Below are 26,075 nucleotides of genomic sequence, written 5' to 3' on the forward strand. Positions count from 1 at the left end.
ATATGTTATTGGTGACATGTCACCACCTAATTAGAAGAAAATTAAGTTACAAAGAAGTAAAATTTGGGTCTTGGGCAAACTCAAACCTGCGTTACGCAAATGAAAGATATATGGTGGAGCCACTAAGCTAACACCATCGTTTATGTTAAGATATACAATAATACATATACTAATAGTATGACCAATGCCAGGAAAAAAGAATATAATGGAAAATGGAAATAATGAGATTTGAACTTCGGCAAAAAATTTGAAAGCAATAAATGATGGGAAAATATTATATTTTTTTACAATAAAAAATATTATATTTGATAAATTGTTTGATAGATTTAATATTCTTTAAATATTAGTTGATACAATATTTTAAAAGAATAAATTTAAGATTTATATTTTTAAACTAATTTAATAATTATATTTTCATATTTATAATTCATGATTATATATAATTTTAAGTTGAGTATTTCTAATATAATTAATAATTTTAATTTCTTATTAAAAATAAAATATTCAAAAAATATAAATGATTCATACATTAATATATGAATATATTTTTTTATTTATACATCTAAATATAAATACATTTATATAAATATTTTTATTCGTATATTGAAATATTTTGATTAAAATTTATACAAGAAAAATAAAATATATCAAAATAAAATGATTCTACATTTAAATATAAATTGAATCATTTATTTTCTATACATCTATATTTATAAAATAAAATTATTGGGGGACTTTTGCAGTTTTAAAAGTTGGGGACCTAAATTCAAGTGCCTAAAAAGTTCAATGACCGTTTATATAATTTACCCTAATTTTAACAGTGATTTAAGTTGGGGATCATATTGCAAACGGAAAATGTTAGGGGACTGTATTGCAAGTTTTAAAAGTTGAGAGACCTAAATGCAAGATTCAGAAATGTTCAGTGACCATTACTATACTTTACCCTATATTTAAGTATAAAATTTCCAGAAATTTCTGTAAATTTTAAAAAGCTCCTTACTTTATTCTCTTCAAAAACACAGAATTCAGAGGAACTCGGATATCTTTCAAACACTGTCGAGTTTGATCGTTTCTCTACCATCGTAAAACGAAGATTTGAAGCCAGAAAATTGAAAAGTGCGGCAATTTCTTGCGAGATTGGCGGGATAGTTGAGATTCACGTGGGAGAAGTTTGAAACAGTGGAACTTTGGATTCTCTTTTGCCTTTTTTTGTTTTAAACGATTTCCTTCGGTTTGCTCGCCTTTTGGAACTGTTTGTTGATTTTTTTCAATAAAATCACAAATTTGTTGCTAAAATTGAAAGGAGCTGAAACAAGAATGTTTGTTACTGCATGGTGTTTCTCCGAAACGGTTCTGTAAGTTGAATTTTGTGCGTGATTTTCTGGTTGCTGAGATTTGTGAGGAAAACAAAGTGAAAGAAGAGAATAATTTGAATATTTTGGTGGTGTGTTGTTGTTTGATTAAGTGAAATCGCGAAATAGTTAAAAAAAAGAGTTAAAAAGGATGAATTATAATTATATCTGGATTCTTTTGCATGCTAAATGTTTGGTTGATGAGAAAGTGGAGTGTAAAAAAGAAAAAAGGGGAAAGGACAGGATTTTTTTTAGTTAGAAAAATTTATAGATAATGAGCTCCGTAGAGACTTCTGAATTCTCCATCTTTCTACTGACTTACTTCTTTTAATTATCTTTATATATTTAAAATTAATATTTTTCTTTATATAGAATAAATGCTAGTTCTAACTCGTTGCCGAATGTAATGCAGAGTGCTTAAGGATTGAAGATTCGAAAGTTCTTGAAATGGACAGTTCGGAGACATAGAAATTTGGAAGATTTAAATTGTTGAAGGAGAACTTAATCTGAAGCACTCTTTCAGTTAGAAGCCATTGGCTTAATAAATTTTGATAAAATAAAGAGGTCAACATGGTGGCACAGCAGTTAGCTGCTATCTTTTCTAAGTTACATACACTATCTACTTCAGACCATGCTCTGTGGTCTCTATGAACATATTCGTTGCACTTCTTTGCGCTTGCATTGTGATTGGCCATCTTGGAGGAGATAGATGGATGAACGAGTCAATTACCGCCTTATCATTGTGAGTTTCTCTTGATATCTATTGGTCGGATTTAGTAATTAATGGAAATTTCAGCTGAGTTTTGATTGCTTGGTTTATATGTTTTGGTTGTCTGATATATTTGATTTAATTGATTTTATTGCAGGGTCTTTAACTGGATTCATTATTTTGTTGATAAGTGGTGGTAAAAGCTCACATCTTTTGGTCTTTAGCGAAGATCTGTTCTTTATTTATCTTCTGCCCCCAATTATATTCAATGCTGGGTTAGTTTGTTTTCCTTGATTTTCATTTATCTTGTGAATGGAAAACATTGAGATGGTTTTATGTCTGATAAAAGATAAAATAGATGGATATGCAATACTTGTCCAATGTACAACTTCATTTTGTTTAAACATTCTTAGTTCTTTCCTGATTCTCCATTCTGGATTGAACTTGAGTACATTGAGAATTCCCCTATGTTTCAATATTGTAATTGAGAGGAACATTGATGTCGTTTTTATGATATTAAGGTTGACTGCATTTAGTTAATTGTTTTCTTTTGAAAGCCCTCTGATTTATGCTTTGTCTGCCAGGTTTCAGGTGAAAAAGAAGCAATTTTTCCGTAACTTCATTACCATCATGCTGTTCGGGGCTGTCGGTACACTAATATCCTGCACGGTTATATCCTTAGGTATTTAGATACTTTATGGATACAATTTACTGTAGTGCAGATGCATTTCATTTCTCTCTATTTTTGTGGGTGGGGTTGGGAACGGTTAGCAGTTTTAGGGTTTAGCTTAATTTGATGTATGTCCTAGTGTTGCCAAGAATATTTTTCTGGTTGTGATTGCAACTTTGATGCTTCAAACAGGTGCTATTAACGCCTTCAAGGAAATGGACATTGGCTCCTTGGATATTGGGGTTTCTAGGTAATCTCTCTTATTGCTCCCTTATTTTCCAAATGTCTGTTCTTATTTCAGTGTCCTCACTATTGTTCCCTATGACTTTCAGCAATTGGTGCAATTTTGCTGCAACAGATTCTGTTTGCACACTGCATTCATAGATTAAAATTGTGCTAGCTTATTTCTAAATTGAAACTAGAATACCAAACTTGCTAAAATTGAGCTGTTTCTGTCTGATGGTGCAGGTGCTTAGTCAGGATGAGACTCCGTTACTCTACAGTCTGGTTTTTGGAGAGAGTGTTGTCAATGATGCAACATCTGTGGTGCTTTTCAATGCAATCCAGAGTTTTGACCTCACAAATGCCAATCTTAAATTGCTCTCGTTTTTTGGCAAATTTTGTATTTATTTATAGCAAGTACTGTACTGGGGGTGGTTGTAAGTATTTTCATGCACATCGGATTCATTCTGTGAACACCGTTAACACCAAGGTGTGAGTTTTTCTTTGCCTTGCAGGTTGGGCTTGTTAGTGCTTACATCATCAAAACGTTGTACTTTGGCAGGTATGTTTCAATATTATCTGGATTTTCATATCAAACCACTTTCTCTAATTGTCATCTGCACAACAAACAACCTTGAAAATACTTCAATAAGAATATTCTCCTGCTTCAGGGAATGAAGGTGTTTACACAGTAGTAGTTTGTTTGAGTAATTTGCCACTTTGAAACATTTACTTAACAGAGGAATCCGACTGACAATTAAATATATTTTGAGTCCAGAGCTTCTTATTAATGTGCTTGATTTTAACGTGATTCAGGCACTCAACAGATCGTGAATTTGCTCTTATGATGCTTATGGCTTACCTTTCATATATCATGGCTGAAGTAAGACTGGCAGTTTCTTGCAACTCTTGCTTCTTTTTTATATGAACTTCTTTTCATTATTAATGCTTAATGTTCAATCCCTGCAGCTGTTCTATTTGAGTGCGATTCACGGTATCTTTTGTGGGATTGTGATGTCACATTATACCTGGCACAATGTGACAGAGAGTTCAAGAGTAACTACAAAGTATGTCCCCTTCACAGTGATGATTTAGGGCAATAAAGATCACTTGCCATTGATATTAAAAAAAACAAAAACCCCTATTTTAACTTTCCATACGCCTCGATTTTGTTCTTTTGTTTAAACTCAGGCATGCATTTGCAACCTTGTCGTTTGTTGCCGAGACTTTTATTTCTTTATGTTGGCATGGATGCCTTGGACATCGAGAAGTGGAGATTTGTAAGCGATAGGTATTTTTTTATGCAATTGCACCTGCTAGGAACTCAAGATTTTGCTAAATTGTAAATTAATGCGTCATTTTTGTTTTGACTCACTGCTTCAGATTTTCTTTTCTGTTTTTTTCTCCCACGCAACTTGTACAAAATTAACTTCCATTATGGCGAGCTTTTCATTTTCATTGTGTTTGATCTCTGCTTTTGTAGCCCTGGAACGTCCGTTGCTGTTAGTGCTGTGCTGCTAGGTCTGTTATGGCTGGAAGAGCAGCTTTCGTGTTTCCCCTCTCATTTTATCCAACTTGGCAAAGAAATCAGCTAGTGAAAAAATCAGCTTCAGGGAACAAGTAGGTGTTTATAACATATAACATTTTGCTTCCAAATAAATTGATGATTAATTTGACATCACTATTTGACTATTTGTCTGTATTATTTGTTAGTTTATAATATGGTGGGCTGGTTCATGAGAGGTGCTGTATCTATGGCACTCGCATATACAGGTAAGAAACTAAAGACTTATCGATCTTACTTCATTGAAAAAGGAAGCCTTTTTATGCAAGTCATTGATTTGGAGCTTCGATGCGTTAAAGTTGGTTCGAAGATTATGGGTAATTTAAAAAATACGCATGTTTTAGAATAACTTTCAGATAGTGATACAATGAGAACTTGTTTGATTGGCATTGAATCTGGCAATCCGTATTTCTGTTTCGCTCATATTACTTTTCATATCAAATCTTGTTTCAAGTACCTTGTATTTATTTAAAATTTGACACATTGTTACTTTCATATATTCGTGTCGTGCTCGTATCATATATTGGGACGTGTCTAAATTGCGAAATCTGATCGACATCATCTGATGGACTTTTACTTAAAATGCAGTTTACAAGGGCAGGTCATACACAATTGCGAGGGAATGCAATTATGATTACAAGCACCATATCCGTTGTTCTATTCAGCACTATGGTAAGATATCTCCTGCTTTAATTTTTATCTGCAATAATCCTACTTTTTTTTACCTTATTTTTTTTTTACGATGTTGAATGCTCCGCTTCTGCATTATTGCTCCTGGTAATTCGAATTGCATAAGACGGTTTAGCTGTCTTCGAATGAGGAAACTTGGAATTTTGTTAGAATGTAGAGTCTAGTTTTTGTATGATTCGTTGTAACCTTAACTGATCTCAAATGCGTAGTTGCAACACATAAGCAAATGTCGTAAAGCTGTGTTTTGCGGACCTGATAATTATTTTGTAATGTGATTGTGTTATTTATAAGATTTAATATGTTTTAGTCATTCGTGTAACTGCGCTTCGACATATTTATGTGTTTGTGCTGCATTTTAGATATTTTTCCATGTCGATCGTCGAGTCCAAATCCTCCAGATATACGTCTTAATCATGATATCTCGAAAATGTTATTAAATCATCTGTTTGTTCTGCACAGGTTTTTGGTTTATTGACTAAGCCTCTAATAAGGTTCGTTCTGCCTCAACCCAAAGCACAACCAGCATGCTCTCAGACCAATCAACTCCAAATCGTTGGAGGAACCATTTCTCGGAAATAGTCAGGACCTTTGATGATAGTTTTGTTGGAATTATCGACTGGGCAGCATTCGCGCTCTTCTCACAACTCCGGCACACAGTTCATTACTATTGGCGTAAGTTTGATAATGCTTTCATGCGACCAATGTTTGGCCGGGGTTTGTGCCCTTTGTCCCGGCTCCCCAACGGAAAAGAGTGAACATAATGTGCCTCAATGGCAGTGAGGCAGCTGAACGAGATGTGCAAAAAACGTACACGCTTCCGCCGGTGCATTATGTAGTTGGCTCCGGAATCTGTTTTGTGTATCAACTATGCTATTATATTTGTTGACCTGTAAGAGGTTCATGTTTATTATTCCAACGGCTACGTCTAGAACCTGATGCTACCTCTTTCCCATTTGACATTTGAGAGTTTGAAACGTATGTATGATTTGGGTAGGTTTGCTAATCTATTTTGTACGTATAGTGCTTATTTTGAGTATATGCAAGTGTTCAATTGATTTCATTGTGTTTTGCTTCCATTTTTTACTTGTTTAATAAACTCATTATGAACTAAGGAAAAAAGGGTTAGTGGAAGAACACACCAAAACGCTACCAATCGGCTACCTTGTTTCATATTGATATCGCCGATCTCAAAACATTACGAAATCCATCAAGTGAAGGTTATTTTACTCGGGATATACGAAATCTTATAACCGTTATAACCGACGCTAAATGTTACTGTTAACCTTCTATGAACAACCCTAATTCGAACCATAACTTTGTTTTATTTTTAGCAAAAGTAATGATTCGAATGGGTGGAATACAGCTGGATGGTTTTGATCGTGGTTGAAACCAGTTCGGTTCTGAAAATAGAATAATGTATACTGATTCTAGTTTTTTCAGAAGAGTTAAATATATATTTGATTATTTTAATAATAATAAATTTGAAGTAAATTTTAGTTTGAATTATAAATCAAAAAACGGTATTTAAAGAAATTATAATTAATTAAAGGATAAAATATACAAATGGTCCCGGCTATAACATAATGCTTTATTAAATCTCTTGACTATTAAAAGTTACAAATTGATCCTCTAATTATAGAATATTGCTTTAATGGGTTCATTGACTATTAAAAGTTATAAATGATCACTCAACTATTCATTATAACCCAAAGCCATCCTTTTTCGTTAAAAAATTAACGGTATTTCAAGCTGAAAATTAATCTACTGGCTGTGATATGATAAAATCTAATCTCAGAACCACAAATGACTATCATATTTCAGTAATCATGTTTATGAAAACCACCAATTTTTTAATGAAAAATGATAAATTTAGAACATAATAAATCATCAGATGATCATTTTGTGACTTTTAATAGTTAAAGGACTTAACAAAACACATTATATAGTCATATGACAATTATAACTTTTAATTCGAACGACTAATAAAAAATAATATCAATAGACCATTTGTATACATTAACCTTAATTAAATATCTTATTGTCTAAACTAAAAATTTTCCTTAAAAACAAGTTTTAAAAAAGTAAAAAAATAAAAAATGAAGACTGTTTAAATTAAAAATAGTTTAATAAATAAAAAAATTCTAATTTATGATCTCATTTGTTATTTCTTTTCAGGCAAAAACAGCTAATACAAACATTCACAACGCAAATTGTTGCTTTATATTGCCATCCCTATAATATTGTGCACACCTGCTATGATCAGCAAAATATTTCAAACTCTTTATCTTTCCACTAACTATTAACAAAAACCCCTCTATGATTGTTTCTGGTAACGGCATCACATGGAGAAACGAAGTATTGTTTGTTAATGGTGCAATTGATATCCCAGAAACACACTTACCATTGCTACCATACACACAAATAGGAAAGGGAATCCCACTTGAACTCTTCTCACATCGCTCCTTTTCCTCAACAGCGCCTGTGTAAATATACGGTTTTACCGTTAATGTTTATATCGGTAAAAAAAACACGCATTCGTAAACGGTCGAGAATGGAGAGCGAATGCTAAGTGGATCAAAAGCTAAAAAAGAAAGCCTAGAATATCACCCCGTGATAGCGGGGTCAACGGTTCTCACTAAAAGGGTCGCTAGGAGAATCAACAGTACATGATTGAACATTATATATGAAAACTGTAAAATGAATCTACGAAAAGAAGAACGCACAGAAAAATTACTTACCAGTTCTTCTTGTAAGGCCTTCCTTGCCTGAGTGCTTAGGCTCCTCTCCTCTGTCAGTTTCGAAATGGTTGCTTCAGCCTGAATAAAAGATTCAAAATAAATAATGGCAAAATATAATGCAAACTTCTTTTTAACTGTCACGGTCAAGCAATGTTCCTTTTCCGTATAAGCAAACATACCTTGCCTAGCTTAGATTCAAGGTCACTTAATTTTGATTTCATTTCCTCCACATCTTTGGCAAACTTTATATCCTCCGTAGTCTTGAATTTTTTCACCTCGTCACCCTTCAATACATTGAACTCCTTTTCCCTCACTGTCTTCAGTTCCTTGGAATCGAGAATATCCTCCACCAGCTTGGATTCTTCATCTTTCAATGGCTTTAACTCCTTGCTATTGAAAGAATTATTCTTTGGCTTCAGATTAGTGTCTTTTATTAAATTTACGCCCTCGCCGATAACACCATCCATTGGTTTCGGTTCTAAATCCTTCTTTGGCTTTAATTCCTCCTCATATAACATATCCTTACTTAGCATCAGCTCTGCATCCTTATTTGGCTTTAATTTCTCTTCATAGTACATATCCTTCCTTGGCTTCCACTCTACATCCTTCTTTGGCTTTAGTTCCTCCTCATAGTACATATCATTCCTTCGCTTCCACTCTAAATCCTTAGTCGGCTTTAAATCCTCAATATTTATCATCTTTGACTCCTCAACCTTAGCAACCTGGCACAGAGAAAAGAACATGGTAATTTTCTAAATGGCCTAAGCTACATCGATGTACATTAAGTTCGTTTTTAAATCTCATATTCAATCAGATATAAAGATAATGCAATCGTACATAAAAGTGCATGTGCATATATAATAATGCAAAAAAGTTTATCTACCGTTGGAAGTGATGCAGGGATCCCAACTCTATCATAATCCATTCCTTGATTCATTCTCCCAATAATTGGTGATAACACTGGCGAATGAGGACTGACAAGGGCAACCTTAAGCTTGTTCTCTTCTATATACCTTCCACTGTCATTGACAAACTGTCAAGCAAACACAATGACTGTAAGTCACATGCGAATTACTATTATCAAATAAAGCACAAGCAGGGCAGAAAATAACTTACTGTGGCAGATGTAATGTTTTCATCAGTAGTTCCTGCAGGGACAACTGTACTTTGAATCAAGAACTTATCTCTGCATATCATATCAGGAGGGGCTTCACGCTGAGCTTGCATGATAACTAAATGGAAAAGGACAAAGGTGAGAATATATAGAATATCACAGAGGAGAACATCATAGAAATTCAGAACTATATTTTATTTATAAGTTGCATCACCGTCTTTGATTCACTTGTTCAACTACTGAGACATCACAATGGCAGATAGTTCTAAAGGTCAAGATTATTGGATTATGTTTGTCAAAAGCATGTAATTTTGGTTGCCTCACTAGATTTGCAGTCTCAGAAAATTAATCATGATTATCAAATGAAAAAGAAACCAGCAAATCCAGAGGAAATGCCCTGCATTTAAAGCACCTTAAAGGCTGAAAATTTTACCCTTACCGGATCCCAATTCTTTCACGTCCCTCAGCCAATTGACCTTAGATAAACTTCTAACCATAACATGATTTTCATCTACTTACATCATTACTCGTGAGCTATCATAAGATCAAAAGCCACTTAAACTTTCAAATTCATTTGTTACATTCACAAACATAGAATCATAAAACATTAAAGTGCAAAAAATTCCATACCTTTAAAATCACAGGTTGATTTTGGCATAACAATGCCAACATTAGGCCGCACGCAGTATTTCTTAGGAGACGTAGTTTTAACCTGCAAAAATCATTCCTCCGATCACAACATAAATTAGAAAATGGAAGGAAAAAAACAGAAAGTTCAGACCTTGAAAGCAACATATTGGTTAGTGTTATTTGTAAGCGTTGCCGAGCAGGAACATTGCTTCTTCAATATAACTAACAATCAAAAAATAAATGTAAATTAAAAAAAAATATCAAAGCTAAAGTTTCTGAATATTAACCCCTTTGGCTTTTTTTTCCACAACCAACCCAGAAAAATAAATGACACAAATTCTAAAAAAGCATTAATTTTTTTTTATTCTATCTTTTTGCAGAATTCGGATAGAAAAATATTATAAATATTGATATGTGAATCCGCTAGATTCAATGAACCAATTGAGCACGAATTGCATTTACTGCTATATTTTATTGTGTAGAAAAATAAACAGGTTTAAGCAACTTCTTGTTTCGTCCGCGAATTTAGTCACCAAACTAGAATAATAATTCTAAATAACAGTTGGTATCTTTTCATACAATAGAAACATGAAAGAATTAAAAGCTACTTTATGTAATCTAATTATTATAAAAATACTTTATGCAGTAAAAGTAATGGCGCAATCAAGAAATTATGTACTCACATTCGAATTTTAGTTCCTTCGGCTCAATTTCCAAAAGTTGCGTGTTCATTGTCACCAAATCTTAATCTGCGCTTAGTAATTATCAAAATAATCGAAATAATTAGTTTCTTTTTACATTTTGCAAAATATTTCTCTTCTTTATCAGAATTTTGCAAAACATTCAAATTAGAATAAAGATGAAGAACATATATTTTCTTCAAAAAAGGTAAGTGGAAAATAGATCGAGTTCTGACGCACTTTGACTCGGATCAGACTCGAAGTAACTCTGTTTGGATCCCAACCAAATAAGAGATGATTCGAATTCCCGGAAACGGAGGCGATGAAAATTTGAAATCAAAGTAGAAAAAAGCATAAGAGATTTTAAAATTTTGAAAGCAAAATCTCAAAAATGACTCGGCTTCCAATCGGATCATTTTCCTTTTGATTCAGAACAACAACTAGATCAACCATATTGATCTGAAACTTAAGATGTGCAAAAAATTGAGCTCAGAAAAGGATTCTGTACTGACTCGAGTTTCAACTCAAAGAGAAACAACAAACAATATAGTCATGGCACTGATATCGTTTCGTTTTCTTTTAAATTCGATCATTAAAACTCGACAAAAAAACAAGTCAAACGGCACCTATTTCCAGGTCCCGAATTTCCACAGTGCATGAAATTCAGCGCAAAAATTGAAAAAATAAATAAAAGGAGCAGAGAAGAAAACGACAACGTTTTTCGAAATGAGAAGAGCGAAAGCTTACCGGTAACAGCAAAAGAATCTCCGGCAGAGAGATTAGAGAAACAGAGAAGGGAAAGGAAGAGTATTTATAGCGTGAAAGTGGAGGACATAAAATTGTAAAGAAAATAATAGAAAAACAAAGCGAAGAGTCCCAGAAATTCCTTATGAGAGAGTTTGGGGTTTGGTAGGGGCAGAGGTGAAATGTGAGAGAAAAGAAAAGAGAAGCTGTGAACAAGGGAAAGAGGAGCATTAAAAGACAGCCAAGCTTTTAAAGTGACTGCAGCGGAGAGCGTTAGTTGTACCCGCCGTCCCGATTCAACTATTCTAAAGTTTTTAATTCAAACATTTCGGTCACTTGACAGTTTGGTAATTGAAATATATAATTTCTTTTAATAAATAAGAGTATAAACTATTGAAATTTCAGTGAAATATAATTCGTTATTCAAATTTAAAACATGTTATTATTAAAATATATAATTACAAAATTTGAGTATAAATCATTAAAAAAATTTAATTTTAAAATTTTCACAATTCAAATTTTAGATTTAAAATTAAAAGGTTACCATAGAGAGAGTTTTTTTTATAGATATGAGATGAATATGAGATAATATTTATTCAAAGACTCTCAATCGTTTAACAATAAACGTTTATATCTCTCAAACTCAAAATTTTAAAGAATGACAATAAATCCATTAATCATTGTGATCGCGTGATCCATATACATATATATACAGAAAATTTTATTCCACGATACATAATTTAATTTTTATTAATGAAGATATTATTTATTTTGGCAGGAATTATTTTATTAATTTCATTTAATTATGTTATCCCTTTATATTTGGTAAGTTATTTATTCATTTTCTCTAATGCCTTTTAGGAAAACAGTGAAAATAAAAAAATGATTGATTTAATAAATTAAATTAGTAAGGAATATCATTTTTGTTCTAGTTGATTAGGGGTAAGAAAAATTCGATATGATTCAAAAAGTTAATTTTGTATTCGATTCGACTCAAAAAAATTCAAGTCGAATTGGATTCAAGTTGTAACTTCGTAAACTCGAATTGAGTTCGAATTAATTTTTGATCATTGAAATGAGTTTTTCCATTTGCTTTAGGAACCTTAATGTCACTGGGCAATGCTCTTTACGGTCTGTTGCTCAACACATTAGCTAACTATCTAATTTAATTCTTCAATGCTCTTAGCAATAGTGTCTAGCTTTGGATGATGTCATCATTCCTTGAAATATACTCATCCAGTAGAGATTCAAGTGTTGAACATATGTCAATTTGATTGGAATTGTCCTTGATAATTCTGCTGGTTGTTGAGTTATTGTGGTTGCATTGCCTGATTATTTTATTTTTGATGTGACAAAATAGTTTTTTTGTTATGCATAATATTGTTGTGATTGATATTGCTACTGTGTATTCCTAAAATTTAATTACAATGCTACATTAGGGTTAATTACATTCTGACTTCTCGAAGATAAATTGGGATGATTTCAAAAATTTAGATTGTATGTGTTCTCATATGTGTCAATATTGTCATTTGTGTTATAGTTTCTCAAAACATACACAGACTCGAGGTTTTGTGGACATTCTTCAAAATTAATGTTATCACCACAATAAACACAAGAAACATTGAATATTAATTTAATTTCATGTGTACCTCCAAGCTTTCGCATCTTTTGCATCATCTCAGTCAATACTATCACATGTGCAATTAATGTGTTCAACGCGTCATTGTCCATTTTGGAAATAACGCATCTCGTCGGTATGATTCTTGTGTTTGGATATTGATAGTCATTGTTAGAGATAATCTCAAGAATGTCGTAGACTTCATTGTAAGATTTATCCAACAATATTCTATTGGCTGATGTATTCACGATCATCATTGTTTGCATGTTAAGTCCATTATAGAATATCTCCATTTACATCCAATGTTAGAAACCATTGGGTATTTTTGCAGTAAATTCTTAAACCTTTTTCATGATTCATAAAAAGTTTTCATCATCCATTTGCTTGAAAGATATGATGTCGTTCCTCAATCTAGCATTCATGTTGGGATGACTAAATCGCAACAAAAACTTTTATGCAAGCATGGGAACAATTTCAACTTTAACGCTTTTTTGGACACTTCTTTTTATATGAATGAATCATAAACTTCCATAAATGCTCTCATGTATGCTCGATGGTCCTCAGTGTGCATTATGTTATATTGCCTCATTGATTGCAACATTTGAAACATCATCGGTTTCAATTCAAAGTGGGCGGCATGAATGACATGATGAACAACACCTGAGTTTAAGTCGTCTAGAATGGGCACAACATACTCTTAGATTAGTCTATTTTTATCATCAATGTTGTAATATTATGACCACATCTGAACATTTTGCAAGGGTGGAATCATTCCAACACTTTTTCCATTGATTTTTTTAGATATTTTGATTATTCTCAATTGGCAATGGTAGTTCACCATCGTTGCCTAATCATTCTAATTCATGTTCTTTGATGTTGTTGATTTTCTTGTCACCGTTGTTACTAAGGTAAAAACGAATAAACATAAAATCTATCGAATATATTCAAAATATTAGATCCAAGTTTAACATCTCAACATAAAATAAAAGTATTTCATCTTAAACAAAATAAATCTCTTGTTGAGTTAATCGATTGACGGAATCGGCCAAGAGGGGGGTGAATTGGCAATTAAAATTTTGTGGAAGCTTTTGAAGAAAATTGAAAGTAATTGCACAGCGATTTAGAGTGGTTTGACTTTATCAACCAAAGTTTACGTCCACTACCTTAGCTATCCACACTAAGGATTTTCCAACAAATTCACTAATTTGTTCTTTCTTTTGAGGCCAAAGAGATAACCTTACAACTCCCTCAAGAATATACCCCAATTCTTGAGAACACTCTTTTCTCAAAGAGAAGATTACAAATTTGCAAACTCACAAGAAAAACCTCACAAGGCAAATATGTTTGCACAATTCTAGAACAAAGGAAGAACACTCAAGAATAAATACAATTGAGCACAATAAGTGTTCTTGAAAGCAAAATGAATATTGAATGAAAAATATGCTTGAAATGCTCAAACTTGAGGTTTGATGTTTTCTCTTTGTTTCTCTCTTGATTCTAGTTGCTTGATGTTTCTAGTTATTGATCAATGGTTTCTAAGCTTGCTTAAATACACCTTGAATCACTTCTGAACGTTGGGGATGATCAGTGGAGTCAATATAGTCGTTTAAGTGTGAAAACAATTAATTAAAATAGTTGGGAGCGTCAGTGCATCGATGCATACCCATGGTGCATCGGTGCATCAGTGTAAAATTTAAATATTTTGACCGTTGGACCCTTAGTGCATCGGTGCACTAAGAGTGCATCGATGCATCAAGTGCATTCGATGTTTCAAAATAGCCAGAGTGCATCGATGCATGGCTGGTGCATCGATGCATCAAATGCATTCGATGTTTTCATAAAATCCTCACTGCATCGGTGCATGGTATATGCACCGACGCATGAAATGCATTCGATGTTCAATTTAATTCATGGTGCATCGATGCATGGATTGGTGCATCGGTGCATCACTATGAAAAATTGATTTTAAGCTTGATTTTGGTTCAAAATACTTTGTGAAAATTGTTTCAAATATATATTAAGTATAAAACACAATTTTACACATTTAGTAAGGTTTGAAATTGATCTTAAAAGACTTAGAGTAATAATTTGATATTCGATTAATTGAATCGAATATATTTAGAAAATCATTTGTAAAATCTTAAAATTTATTTAAACTAATTTGTTATATCGAAATACAAAAATGTTTTCAACAATCACTCCTTTTTGATATAACAAAACATTTGTGTTATTTTAAGATTTTCTAAAAATTTGAAATCAATTTCAATTTAGAAAAATTACTCCCTCTTACTATAACACTTCTCCCTTTTAAAAACATTTTAACACTTAACATTTCTCCCCTTTTTGTTATATCAAAAAGACTTAAAATCGATTTGAACAAGGTTTTGAAAAACATAGCCAATTGATTAAATATCTATATATATATATAGCTTAAGCTGCTAAGATCACAATCAAAAGAGAGTTAGCCATTAGTTTCATAATCAATATTCATAATAAAAATGTGAAATGGTAAATTTGTCATATTTCAACTAAAAAATAAATGATGCATATGTTGTAACAAACCAAAATATATATAAAATATCAAACAATCATCCAACAATCAAAGAAAGATAATCCAAAATGTTTTAACAATTCAAGTTCAACCAAAAAACAATCAAAGAAAGATAAGTCTATTCATCCATTGAAGGATCGGGAGGAGGAGGAGGGTAACGAGCTCTCATCTCAAGCGAGAATGCATCCAAAAGATCATTCATATCTTGCTTTCGAGCTCCCAAGGTAGAGAGCTGGGACTCAATGAATGTGAAGCGCGAATCCATGGACGCATACCGTAAATCAAATGTCTCCAAAAACGAACGAAAATACGGTGGCATTTGTTCTTCTTGTGGAGCTGGTTCCGGTGTAGGCTCCTCATCAGGTACGTGATCATCGATGTCTTGCATAAGTTGTTGAAATTCAGGATCATCGTCATCAGCCAGAGCTGGAGGAGGAGGAGCACGAGAGGAGCTAGGAGTAGCTCGTGAGGAACTAGCTCCCAGAGTTTGCTTTCCGGGTCTAAAAACCCATTGACCGGTAACCTCGTCTTGTTTCCAATCCACTTTCTTCAAGGATGTGAGATTGATTTGATTTTGAAGTGGGATAGGATTGTCAAGAGAAACGTCTAGACCAAGTTTGATAAAGAGGTTACTAAGAAGACATCCATAAATCAATGTTTCAACATGTTTTGAAGGAACAATGTTTATGATGTCCACTAGTTGACTGAATATAATGTGGGGCAGATTTATTTTGATTTTATTTTTAAGACAATACATCCACCATAAATCCCTAGCACGAAGTGTGGAGTACCTACCTCCGGATGATCTAAACCACCAAGAGATCATCAAATGGAGAAAACGATCGTGATGAGATCGTAGAGTACTAACACTTGAGTTTGGAACATAGGGATATTCCACATTTTCACTTTCATTATATACACCACTATCATCTAACCCAAATCGGAAGCTATAGTCTCGAGGTCAATATTAATATTGGCCTAAAGATAATATCTAATGGCTATAGTTCCACATTGAGTTTCATTTTGAATACACACCGCATTGGAATAGAAATGGGACCAATTGTTGATAGACGATAGGTTTAAGCTTAAACAATTTATCAAACTTCCAAGCTTTAAGAATCGGAAGGTATTCGAAATCAATGTCAACCATAGCTTGAAGCGAAGGAATACGCTCTTCACGGATTCTATAAGCTTGGAAAGAGTTTCTGTACCTAGAGTAAAATTCGTCTCTACGACGCTCAGGCATGTTAAAACAAGATCCTAATAGAGATGAAGGTGGAGGAGGAACGTGATTAGGAGGTTGAGGAACGGGAGGACGGTTTTGGTTTGACCGACTCGAAGATGACCTAGGTCGTTTAGGATTTGACATGATTAAAGGAAATCGGAATAAGGAATATCACCTGCAATTTGAAACACATGTATGCATATTCAATCCCAAAACTCAAATGAGTCCTCAATTATTCAAGGTTCTCTAAACCATATCCTAATGGGCATGTTTTGAAAACTTTTTAATAATATTTGATAATCATAATATAGTTTTCATGAAAACAACACAATTAAATCAAAAATATTACTAATTTTCGAAATCAATTTTTTTTAATTTCGAAAATCAAAGAAAAATCTTGAAAAATTGTTTGTTTTTGACGAAATTGGTAGTAAAATCCAGTTTAGAACCAACAAACAATCAATGCCCGATATAATGTTCATCCTAGAACTAATCAAAACTAGTTCTAAAATCAAAAATCAATAAAATAGAGGTTTTTGAAATATTACCTTGCAAATTTGGATTGAGAGGGATGAGGAGTTGTTTTGCATGATTTAATGATATAAGCAGGTTTGAAAGTTGAAAAACTTGAAGATTCCGATGAAAAACCGTTGATTTTGAGCAAGAATGGAGTTTTTTTAGAGAGATATGGATGAACGGCGGGAGAGTTTTAGTTTTAGGGTTTGATAAAATGAAGAAAATAAAGCATTTTATCCCAAAACCCGACGGATGCATCGATGCATGACCATGTGCTTCGATGCACATTCAAGGCATGCATCGGTGCATCAACATGATGAATCGATGCACATTCAAAGGGATGCATCGATGCACTAAGCACATAAATGACAAAAATCCGTTTTAAAACACTCAAAATGCTAAATTAATTGGCTCTAGAGGTATTGGTAACTCATATATTGAAAATTAATCATGTTCAATCAATCAAATTAATCCTTAAACAACTTTTGTGTAACACCCCAATTTAGGGGCTAAATTTAAGAAAATATAAATTGGTGGATTTAATTGGTATTTTGAAAGAAACGGTGGATTAAATTAAATAATTTCAAAGTTGGCAGACTGTTTTATAAAGTGTAGGAAATTCAGTGGCTAAACCCATGATTTAACCAATTTTTATATATGTTGAATTATAAATTTCTTCTCATGTGCGCATGTTTTCATATTTTTTCCAGTTTTATCTTCTCCAACTACCCTCCTTTCAACTCCGATCTACTCGCCGTCCGACCTCCGATCGACGAGCCGAAACCACCATCGTGTTCATTGTCAACCGAGGAACAAAACCCCTCAAACCTTTTGTCGTGAATCGTCTCCGTTCGTCGTTAATTTCAGTCGGAAGTATCGTCAGTAATAATTCGGTTTTAGTTGGTTTTTCATCGATTCATGACGATCGGGTCATCCGTTTACGAAACTTCCCGCACCATCGTGTTCGTTGCATCGTTCCGAGTTTGCCGGTGTCATCCTTGGTCTCCGTCGACGGCGGCGCGTGAGGAGGTGAAGCGGTCAAAGTTTCTGATTTGTTGAATCGAGCTCTCCGCCGTTCAAAATTGTGAACCGAGCTTTGTAAGTATCTCGAAATCGCTCAAAATAATTTTTAGAAATTTTTTCGGGATTTTAGCACTGTTCACGCACCCCCACGCGCCGCCACTGCGCGTGGGGAAGGAAAAAGTGACCGGTTTGACCGGTTTTGGAACTGTTTTGACCGGTTTGACCGGTCATAACCCAACCCGACCCGTTTACCCGACCCGTTGACCCAACCCATTGACCCGACCCGTTGACCGTTGACCCATTGACCGTTGATCGGCGTTGACCACTGTTGACCAAAACTTTGACCGGCTTTAACCGGGCATTAAACGACCTTTGATTTCGACCGAGTATACCTATCCTGACATTTTTCGACGTTCCAAATCCGATTCCGCTGTCCGTTTTTCGAAATTCGAACCTAAAGGCCTCAAAATTGCTGGTCAAACCCGTTGACTTTGATTTTGACCGAAAATTCCAAATTTCTGAAAAGTCATATTTTATGCTTTCGACGTCCTGAATCCGAATCCGAAGTCCGTTTCACCAAATTCGAACCCGGTAAGCCGTATTTCACTGATTTATCACCCGATTCGATCCGTTTATCGTAATTACGCTCCGTTTCTGATATAATTTATATTGATATGTATCTGAGGAATTATTGGAAGTTGAATTGAAGATCAAAGGCGTTCGAATGGAATTTTTATGGTCGATCAGTATTGCAAGAAAATCGAGGTAATACTTTACTACCTCTTTATGCTTTATGGAACATGTTGATATTGGTAATGCTGAATAAGATAATGTTGGTCACTTTTGTGGAGTTGAATAATTTATTCACTCGATATGATGTGGTAGAAATTCTGTAACTGAATACGGATTGAATGACTATATAAGAGATTGAAAGATTGTTAGGATTAAATTACAAGTTTGTGAATAGATAAAGAAATCACATGGATTTATAAATTATATTTTATATCATCAAAGGTTAAATGTTAAAGGTACTTGGATGGGAAATTATGAGAATACTTCGGTATGGTAAAAATACGAAATTACCCCTTATATTGGAAATGATAAGAATTGTCCCTGGAGTGGATAATAAATCTGAAAAGACATATTGATACGATAAATATATTGATGTGCATAAGAAATGATGTTATACTTAGAATATGGATAAGTTTTTAACCCAAGAGGGTTTATGCAAGATACTAGAAGTGTGTTAAGGGAATTATTTCAAGATCAGAGAGTGTTCAAGAAAGCAATTAATCATAGGATCTCTAAATTATATTATTTCGTTAAGAGCTAATATCGAAATATTTGGTTAAGAAATTACGAAAATGCCCTTGAGAGGTAAAATAGTCAGAGTTGACCCTGAAGGAGAAAGTACTTTGAGGATTTGTACTTAACTCGATAAGTACAAATTAAATTAATATTCTGTCTTTGTAAAGAAAAATTCATAATATTGCGTTTGTAAAATCCGAGAAGGCACTTGACCCGAAAATATCTGAGTTATGAGTAAATACCTGAAGAACAATTTATCGGAGGGTGCTCTTTTATCAGAATTGTTCGAACGGACTGGAATAGATGATAAATTAGAATTAAATAATAAGACCAGATGAAGGAAAAAGGTTAAAATATTGTGGATCTGTAAAATGACCAAAATCCCCTGTAATGGAAATGACCCAAGAATATCACCAAGCTCAGGAATGATTGAATATCCTCGAGCTCTGAAGTGATGGAATAAAACTGAACATCAAAATTACCAAATACCCTTTCTAAATTAAGTAAATGTCTTGGATTAATTAAGGAATCCAAGTAAGCATAGGTATTGGACTACCTTTAAAGGTAATGGAAAATAATTTAAGTGAGTAGATCAACCCTAAAGCTATGTCAATACCTGAATGACATAGATATTACTGGAACATGTGTTCGTCTTCTCAAGTTTGGCTCGATGACAAATTTGGAAGTATTAGTTCAGCTCAGATCTAGATCGTATTCAGTACTAGGAATTGGACGTTATTCGACAAATCAACCACGAAGACCAATGAATGGAATGGAAGTACAACATGTATCTGAAATTCAGGAACGTTAAATTATTCTGGAAAATCCCGAAGTAACTGGATTGGACTTGAATGTTAAATGAACTAAGTAACCTCAATGACTGGGATTAAGTAAGAGATTGAAATAGTTTGGAAACTCGGATGAATTATGTGATGTATCCCTATGGATTATGAACCACAAATCAAGTAGTCAGCATTTCATGGTATAGTTGAAACATGGAAATAAATAAAGACCATTAGAATATTTGCTTGTCTCCTTAAGATCTATTCAGTGATGACTCAGATGATGATTTTGGATAAGAATATTTGGTATTAAAGAGTAAATACCCTGAAAGGTTAATGAATTGACAAGTTGGTAAGTATTGGTTCTAGAAGCTATTCATCTGGAGTTGTTCGATAATCGGATTAATCGTCATAGATTGTAAAGATTCTGAATACCTTCAAATTTCGTAGAGCTTCAGAAAAGTGTACGAATAAGATGATCCCGATGAATCATATCCTGAATAACCGATAATTTTGTCAGTTAACAAACTCTTCTAATAGTGATTCTAATTTCTGGCATTCTATTGGTAAACTGAAGATTTGCGTTTCTATGCCCGATAAGATTATCCTGTATCTCTAAATAATATCTGGAAACTCTAGTGTGTTCCCTACTTATATGAATATTTTATCTGATTTCTGATTTGAATTCAGTTTTGACATCTGATCTGAAATCTGTTCTGATTCCTAACCTGGATTCTGTTATGATATCTGATCTGAATTATGTTTTGATTTTTGATATCTCCGTTTACCGACGGAGAAATGTTTTAAATGGTTGGTATTGTTGAAGGAAGAAGTTCCGCAGGTTCCTCGGCTTTGTGCTCAGGGCCTTATATTTTGTGTTGGGTTGGGTGTATGGTTCTGGAGAACCTACACATTATGTTGTGTTGGGATGAGATGGGGGTATATATATATATATATATATATATATATTTAAAAAGATCTGAAAAGTTACATGGTTTTTGGGAATACACTAGAAAACCTATTCTGATCTTCTGAACTCAGTCATCCAAAATATTTCTTTGAACTGATTGTCCGTTACCACCAGAAATATCAGTAGGATCTCTGCACAGCATAAAAATCTGTAAATGTTCTTAAACAAAAAAAGAAATATATATATTTATCTGTATCTGCACGTTCATCAGCATCATCTGGTAGTTCTGTATTACTGAGCTTTTCGAAGCTCACTCTATTACTCATTTTTTTTCAGGTTAAAAGAATTGTACCAGTGCATCTATTGACTTCAGTAAGGGAGTTCTTCCGGCATTGTTGCAGAGTATGGTACATGTGATTAGGGGGCGGGGGCATGTAATTGTATTTTGATTTATATACGAGTTTGGAAATCTGTTTTATTTTTAAATAGTAAAAACTGATTTTATAAGTTTACATGTTCTGAAAAAAAAGTTTTAAATTTTTCGCTATTTTTACAGTGGGTCGCTCCGGTGGCCCTAATGTGACTTCTCGGATCAGATCGGGCTACCCGCATCGGTCTGGGGGGTTACATTTAGTGGTATCAGAGCTATGGTTTGAGTCAAAAATTTTCAAGATAGACCGGCCGGTCGAATGTCAAAATATGTCTGATCAGTACATGCCCCTAGACTGCAACATACCTCTCTGAGCTGGAACCCCAGGGCTTAGTCCTTATCTGTAACGAGTAGACCAAAGTTTTTATCCGTTAAGGTTATACTTATATAAAAAGGAATACCAGTAACATCTGTCTAAACGCTCTAAAGTACCTTACGAGCCATGTGAGAGTTATTAATCTGAAAAATTCTGACTTGACTCCGGAAATGAAATTGGGATATGCTACTGCTCTATGAGCCTATTCTTATGACGAAGACTGAATTGATTACTCAAGGAAATTTTCGTTCGGATTCTTTTATTGAAATGAGGAAAAATTCTGATAAGAATATATGTTCAACTGGTTAAAGATTAATGGAGGATCTGTATTTCTATAAGAGCTACATGAAAGATATGAAAGAACTGATGGAAGTTTTATTTCTGTAATTATGTGACATGAATGAATTTCGAGGACGAAATTCTTTTAAGGAGGGGAGAATTGTAACACCCCAATTTAGGAGCTAAATTTAAGAAAATATAAATTGGTGGATTTAATTGGTATTTTGAAAGAAACGGTGGATTAAATTAAATAATTTTCAAAGTTGGCAGACAGTTTTATAAAGTGTAGGAAATTCAGTGGCTAAACCCATGATTTAACCAATTTTTATATATGTTGAATTATAAATTTCTTCTCCCGTGCGCAGGTTTTCATATTTTTTTTTTCAGTTTTGTCTTCTCCAACTACCCTCCTTTCAACTCCGATCTACTCGCCGTCCGACCTCCGATCGACGAGCCGAAACCACCATCGTGTTCATTGTCAACCGAGGAACAAAACCCCTCAAACCTTTCGTCGTGAATCGTCTCTGTTCGTCGTTAATTTCAGTCGGAAGTATCATCGGTAATAATTCAGTTTTAGTTTGTTTTTCATCGATTCATGACGATCGGGTCATCCGTTTACGACACCTCCCGCACCATCGTGTTCGTTGCATCGTTCCGAGTTTGACTGGTCATAACCCGACCCGACCCGACCCATTTACCCGACCTGTTTACCCGACCCGACCTGTTGACCCGACCCATTGACCCGACCCGTTGACTGTTGACCCATTGACCGTTGACCGGCGTTGACCACTGTTGACCAAAACTTTGACCGGGCATTAAACAACCTTTGAATTCGATCGAGTATACCTATCCTGACATTTCTCGACGTTCCAAATTCGAATCCACTGTCCGTTTTTCGAAATTCAAACCCAAAGGCCTCGAAATTGCCGGTCAAACCCGTTGACTTTGATTTTGACCGAAAATTTCAAATTTCTGAAAAGTCATATTTTATGCTTTCGACGTCCTGAATCTGAATCCGAAGTCCGTTTCGCCAAATTCGAACCTGATAAGCCATCTTTCACTAATTTATCACCCGATTCGATCCGTTTATCGTAATTAAGCTCCGTTTCTGATATAATTTATGTTGATATGTATCTGAGGAATTATTGGAAGTTGAATTGAAGATCAAAGGCATTCGAATGGAATTTTTATGGTCGATCAGTATTGCACAAAAATCGAGGTAATACTTTACTACCTCTTTATGCTTTATGGAACATGTTGATATTGGTAAATGCATGAATAAGACAATGTTGGTCACTTTTTTGTAACTGAATACGGATCGAATGACTAACTCTAGAAATTCTGTAACCTTCAAATTTCGTAGAGCTTCAGAAAAGTGTACGAATAAGATGATCCCAATGAATCATATCCTGAATAACCGATAATTTTGTCAGTTAACAAACTCTTCTAATAGTGATTCTAATTTCTGGCATTCTTTTGGTAAACTGAAGATTTGCGTTTCTCTGCCCGATAAGATTATCATGTATCTCTAAATAATATCTGGAAACTCTAGTGTGTTCCCTACTTATATGAATATTTTATCTGATTTCTGATTTGAATTCTGTTTTGACATCTGATCTGAAATCTGTTCTGATTCCTAACCTGGATTCTGTTATGATATCTAATCTGAATTATGTTTTGATTTTTGATATCTCCGTTTACCCACGGAGAAATGTTTTAAATGGGGGTATTGTTGAAGGAAGAAGTTCCGCAGGTTCCTCGGCTTTGTGCTCAGGGCCTTATATGTTGTGTTGGGTTGGGTGTATGGTTCTGGGGAACCTACACATTATGTTGTGTTGGGATGGGGGTATATATATATATATATATATATATATATATATATACCTGACCCGACCCGACCCGTTGACCAGACCCATTGACCCGACCCGTTGACCCATTGACCGTTGACCGGCGTTGACCACTGTTGACCAAAACTTTGACCGGCTTTGACCGGGCATTAAACAACCTTTGACTTCGACCGAGTATACCTATCCTGACATTTTTCTACGTTCCAAATCCGAGTCCGCTGTCCGTTTTTCGAAATTCAAACCCGAAGGCCTCGAAATTGCCGTTCAAACTCGTTGACTTTGATTTTGACCGAAAATTTCAAATTTCTGAAAAGTCATATTTTATGATTTCGACGTCCTGAATCCGAATCCGAAGTCTGTTTCGCCAAATTCGAACCCGGTAAGCCATCTTTCACTAATTTATCACCCGATTCGATCCGTTTATCGTAATTAAGCTCCGTTTCAGATATAATTTATGTTGATATGTATCTGAGGAATTATTGGAAGTTGAATTGAAGATGAAAGGCGTTCGAATGGAATTTTTATGGTCGATCAGTATTGCACGAAAATCGAGGTAATACTTTACTACCTCTTTATACTTTATGGAACATGTTGATATTGGTAAATGCATGAATAAGATAATGTTGGTCACTTTTTTGAATAATTTATTCACTCGATATGAATGTGGTAGAAATTCTGTAACTGAATACGGATCGAATGACTAATATAAGAGATTGAAAGATTGTTAGGATTAAATTACAAGTTTGTGAATAGTGATAAAGAAATCAGACATGGATTTGTAAATTATATTTTATATCATCAAAGGTTAAATGTTAAAGGTACTTGGATGGGAAATTATGAGAATACTTCGATATGGTAAAAATACGAAATTACCCTTATATTGGAAAATGATAAGAATTGTCCCTGGAAGTGGATTAATAAATCTGAAAAGACATATTGATACGATAAATATATTGATGTGCATAAGAAATGATAGTTATACTTAGAAATTATGGATAACCGGTTTTTAACCCCAAGAGGGTTTATGCAAGATACTAGAAGTGTGTTAAGGGAATTATTTCAAGATCAGAGAGTGTTCAAGAAAGCAATTAATCATAGGATCTCTAAATTATATTATTTTCGTTAAGAGCTAATATCGAAATTATCTGGTTAAGAAATTACGAAAATGCACTTGAGAGGTAAAATAGTCAGAGTTGACCCCGAAGGAGAAAGTACTTTGAGGATTTGTACTTAACTCGATTAAGTACAAATTTAATTATTAATATTCTGTCTTTGTAAAGAAAAATTCATAATATTGCGTTTGTAAAATCAGAGAAGGCACTTGACCCGAAAATATCTGAGTTATGAGTAAATACCTGAAGAACAATTTATCGGAGGGTGCTCTTTTATCAGAATTGTTCGAACGGACAGGAATAGATGATAAATTAGAATTAAATAATAAGACCGGATGAAGGAAAAAGGTTGAAATACCGTGGATCTGTAAAATGACCAAAATACCCCTGTAATGAAAATGACCCAAGAATATCACCAAGCTCAGGAATGATTGAATATCCTCGAGCTCTGAAATGAATGGAATAAAACTGAACATCAAAATTACCAAAATAACCTTATGGCCTAAATTAAGTAAATGTCTTGGATTAATTAAGGAATCCAAGTAAGCATAGGTATTGGACTACCTTTAAAGGTAATGGAAAATAATTTAAGTGAGTAGATCAACCCTAAAGCTATGTCAATACCTGAATGACATAGATATTACTGGAACATGTGTTCGTCTTCTCAAGTTTGGCTCGATGACAAATTTTAGAAGTATTCAGTTCAACTCAGATCTAGATCGTATTCAGTACTAGGAATTGGACGTTTATTCGACAAATCAACCACGAAGACCAAATTGAATGGAATGGAAGTACAACATGTATCTGAAATTCAGGAATGTTTAAATTATTCTGGAAAATCCCGATGTAACTGGATTGGACTTGAATGTTAAATGAACTAAGTAACCTCAATGATTGAGGATTAAGTAAGAGATTGGAATAAGTTTGGAAACTCGGATGAACTTATGTGATGTATCATCCCTATGGATTATGAACCACAAATCAAGTACGTCAGCATTTCATGGTATAGATGAAACATGGAAATAAAATAAAGACCATTAGAATA

The 26,075-nt window shown here is 34.0% G+C and overlaps 1 protein-coding gene and 1 pseudogene across 1 annotated transcript; one reads left to right on the top strand and one right to left on the bottom strand.

The window, feature by feature from the left end:
• The first annotated feature begins 2,069 nt into the window (after nucleotides 1-2,069).
• LOC120133726 lies at nucleotides 2,070-6,200 on the top strand (annotated as a pseudogene).
• Nucleotides 6,201-7,398: 1,198 nt separating this feature from the next.
• Nucleotides 7,399-11,278, bottom strand: LOC120133725 (vesicle-associated protein 2-2-like). Its single transcript, XM_039150248.1, has 9 exons — nucleotides 11,117-11,278; nucleotides 10,373-10,438; nucleotides 9,841-9,911; nucleotides 9,690-9,771; nucleotides 9,062-9,177; nucleotides 8,829-8,978; nucleotides 8,125-8,667; nucleotides 7,946-8,023; nucleotides 7,399-7,686 (listed from the first exon to the last, which is right to left on the bottom strand). The coding sequence occupies exons 2-9, from the start codon at nucleotides 10,419-10,421 to the stop codon at nucleotides 7,573-7,575; spliced, it is 1,203 nt and encodes a 400-aa protein (XP_039006179.1). The 5' UTR covers nucleotides 10,422-10,438; nucleotides 11,117-11,278; the 3' UTR covers nucleotides 7,399-7,572.
• Between the last annotated feature and the right edge of the window lie 14,797 nt (nucleotides 11,279-26,075).

Source organism: Hibiscus syriacus, unplaced genomic scaffold (assembly GCF_006381635.1).
Source record: "Hibiscus syriacus cultivar Baekdansim isolate YM2019G1 unplaced genomic scaffold, ASM638163v2 tig00110584_pilon, whole genome shotgun sequence".
In the NCBI taxonomy this organism is placed as follows: Eukaryota; Viridiplantae; Streptophyta; class Magnoliopsida; order Malvales; family Malvaceae; genus Hibiscus; species Hibiscus syriacus.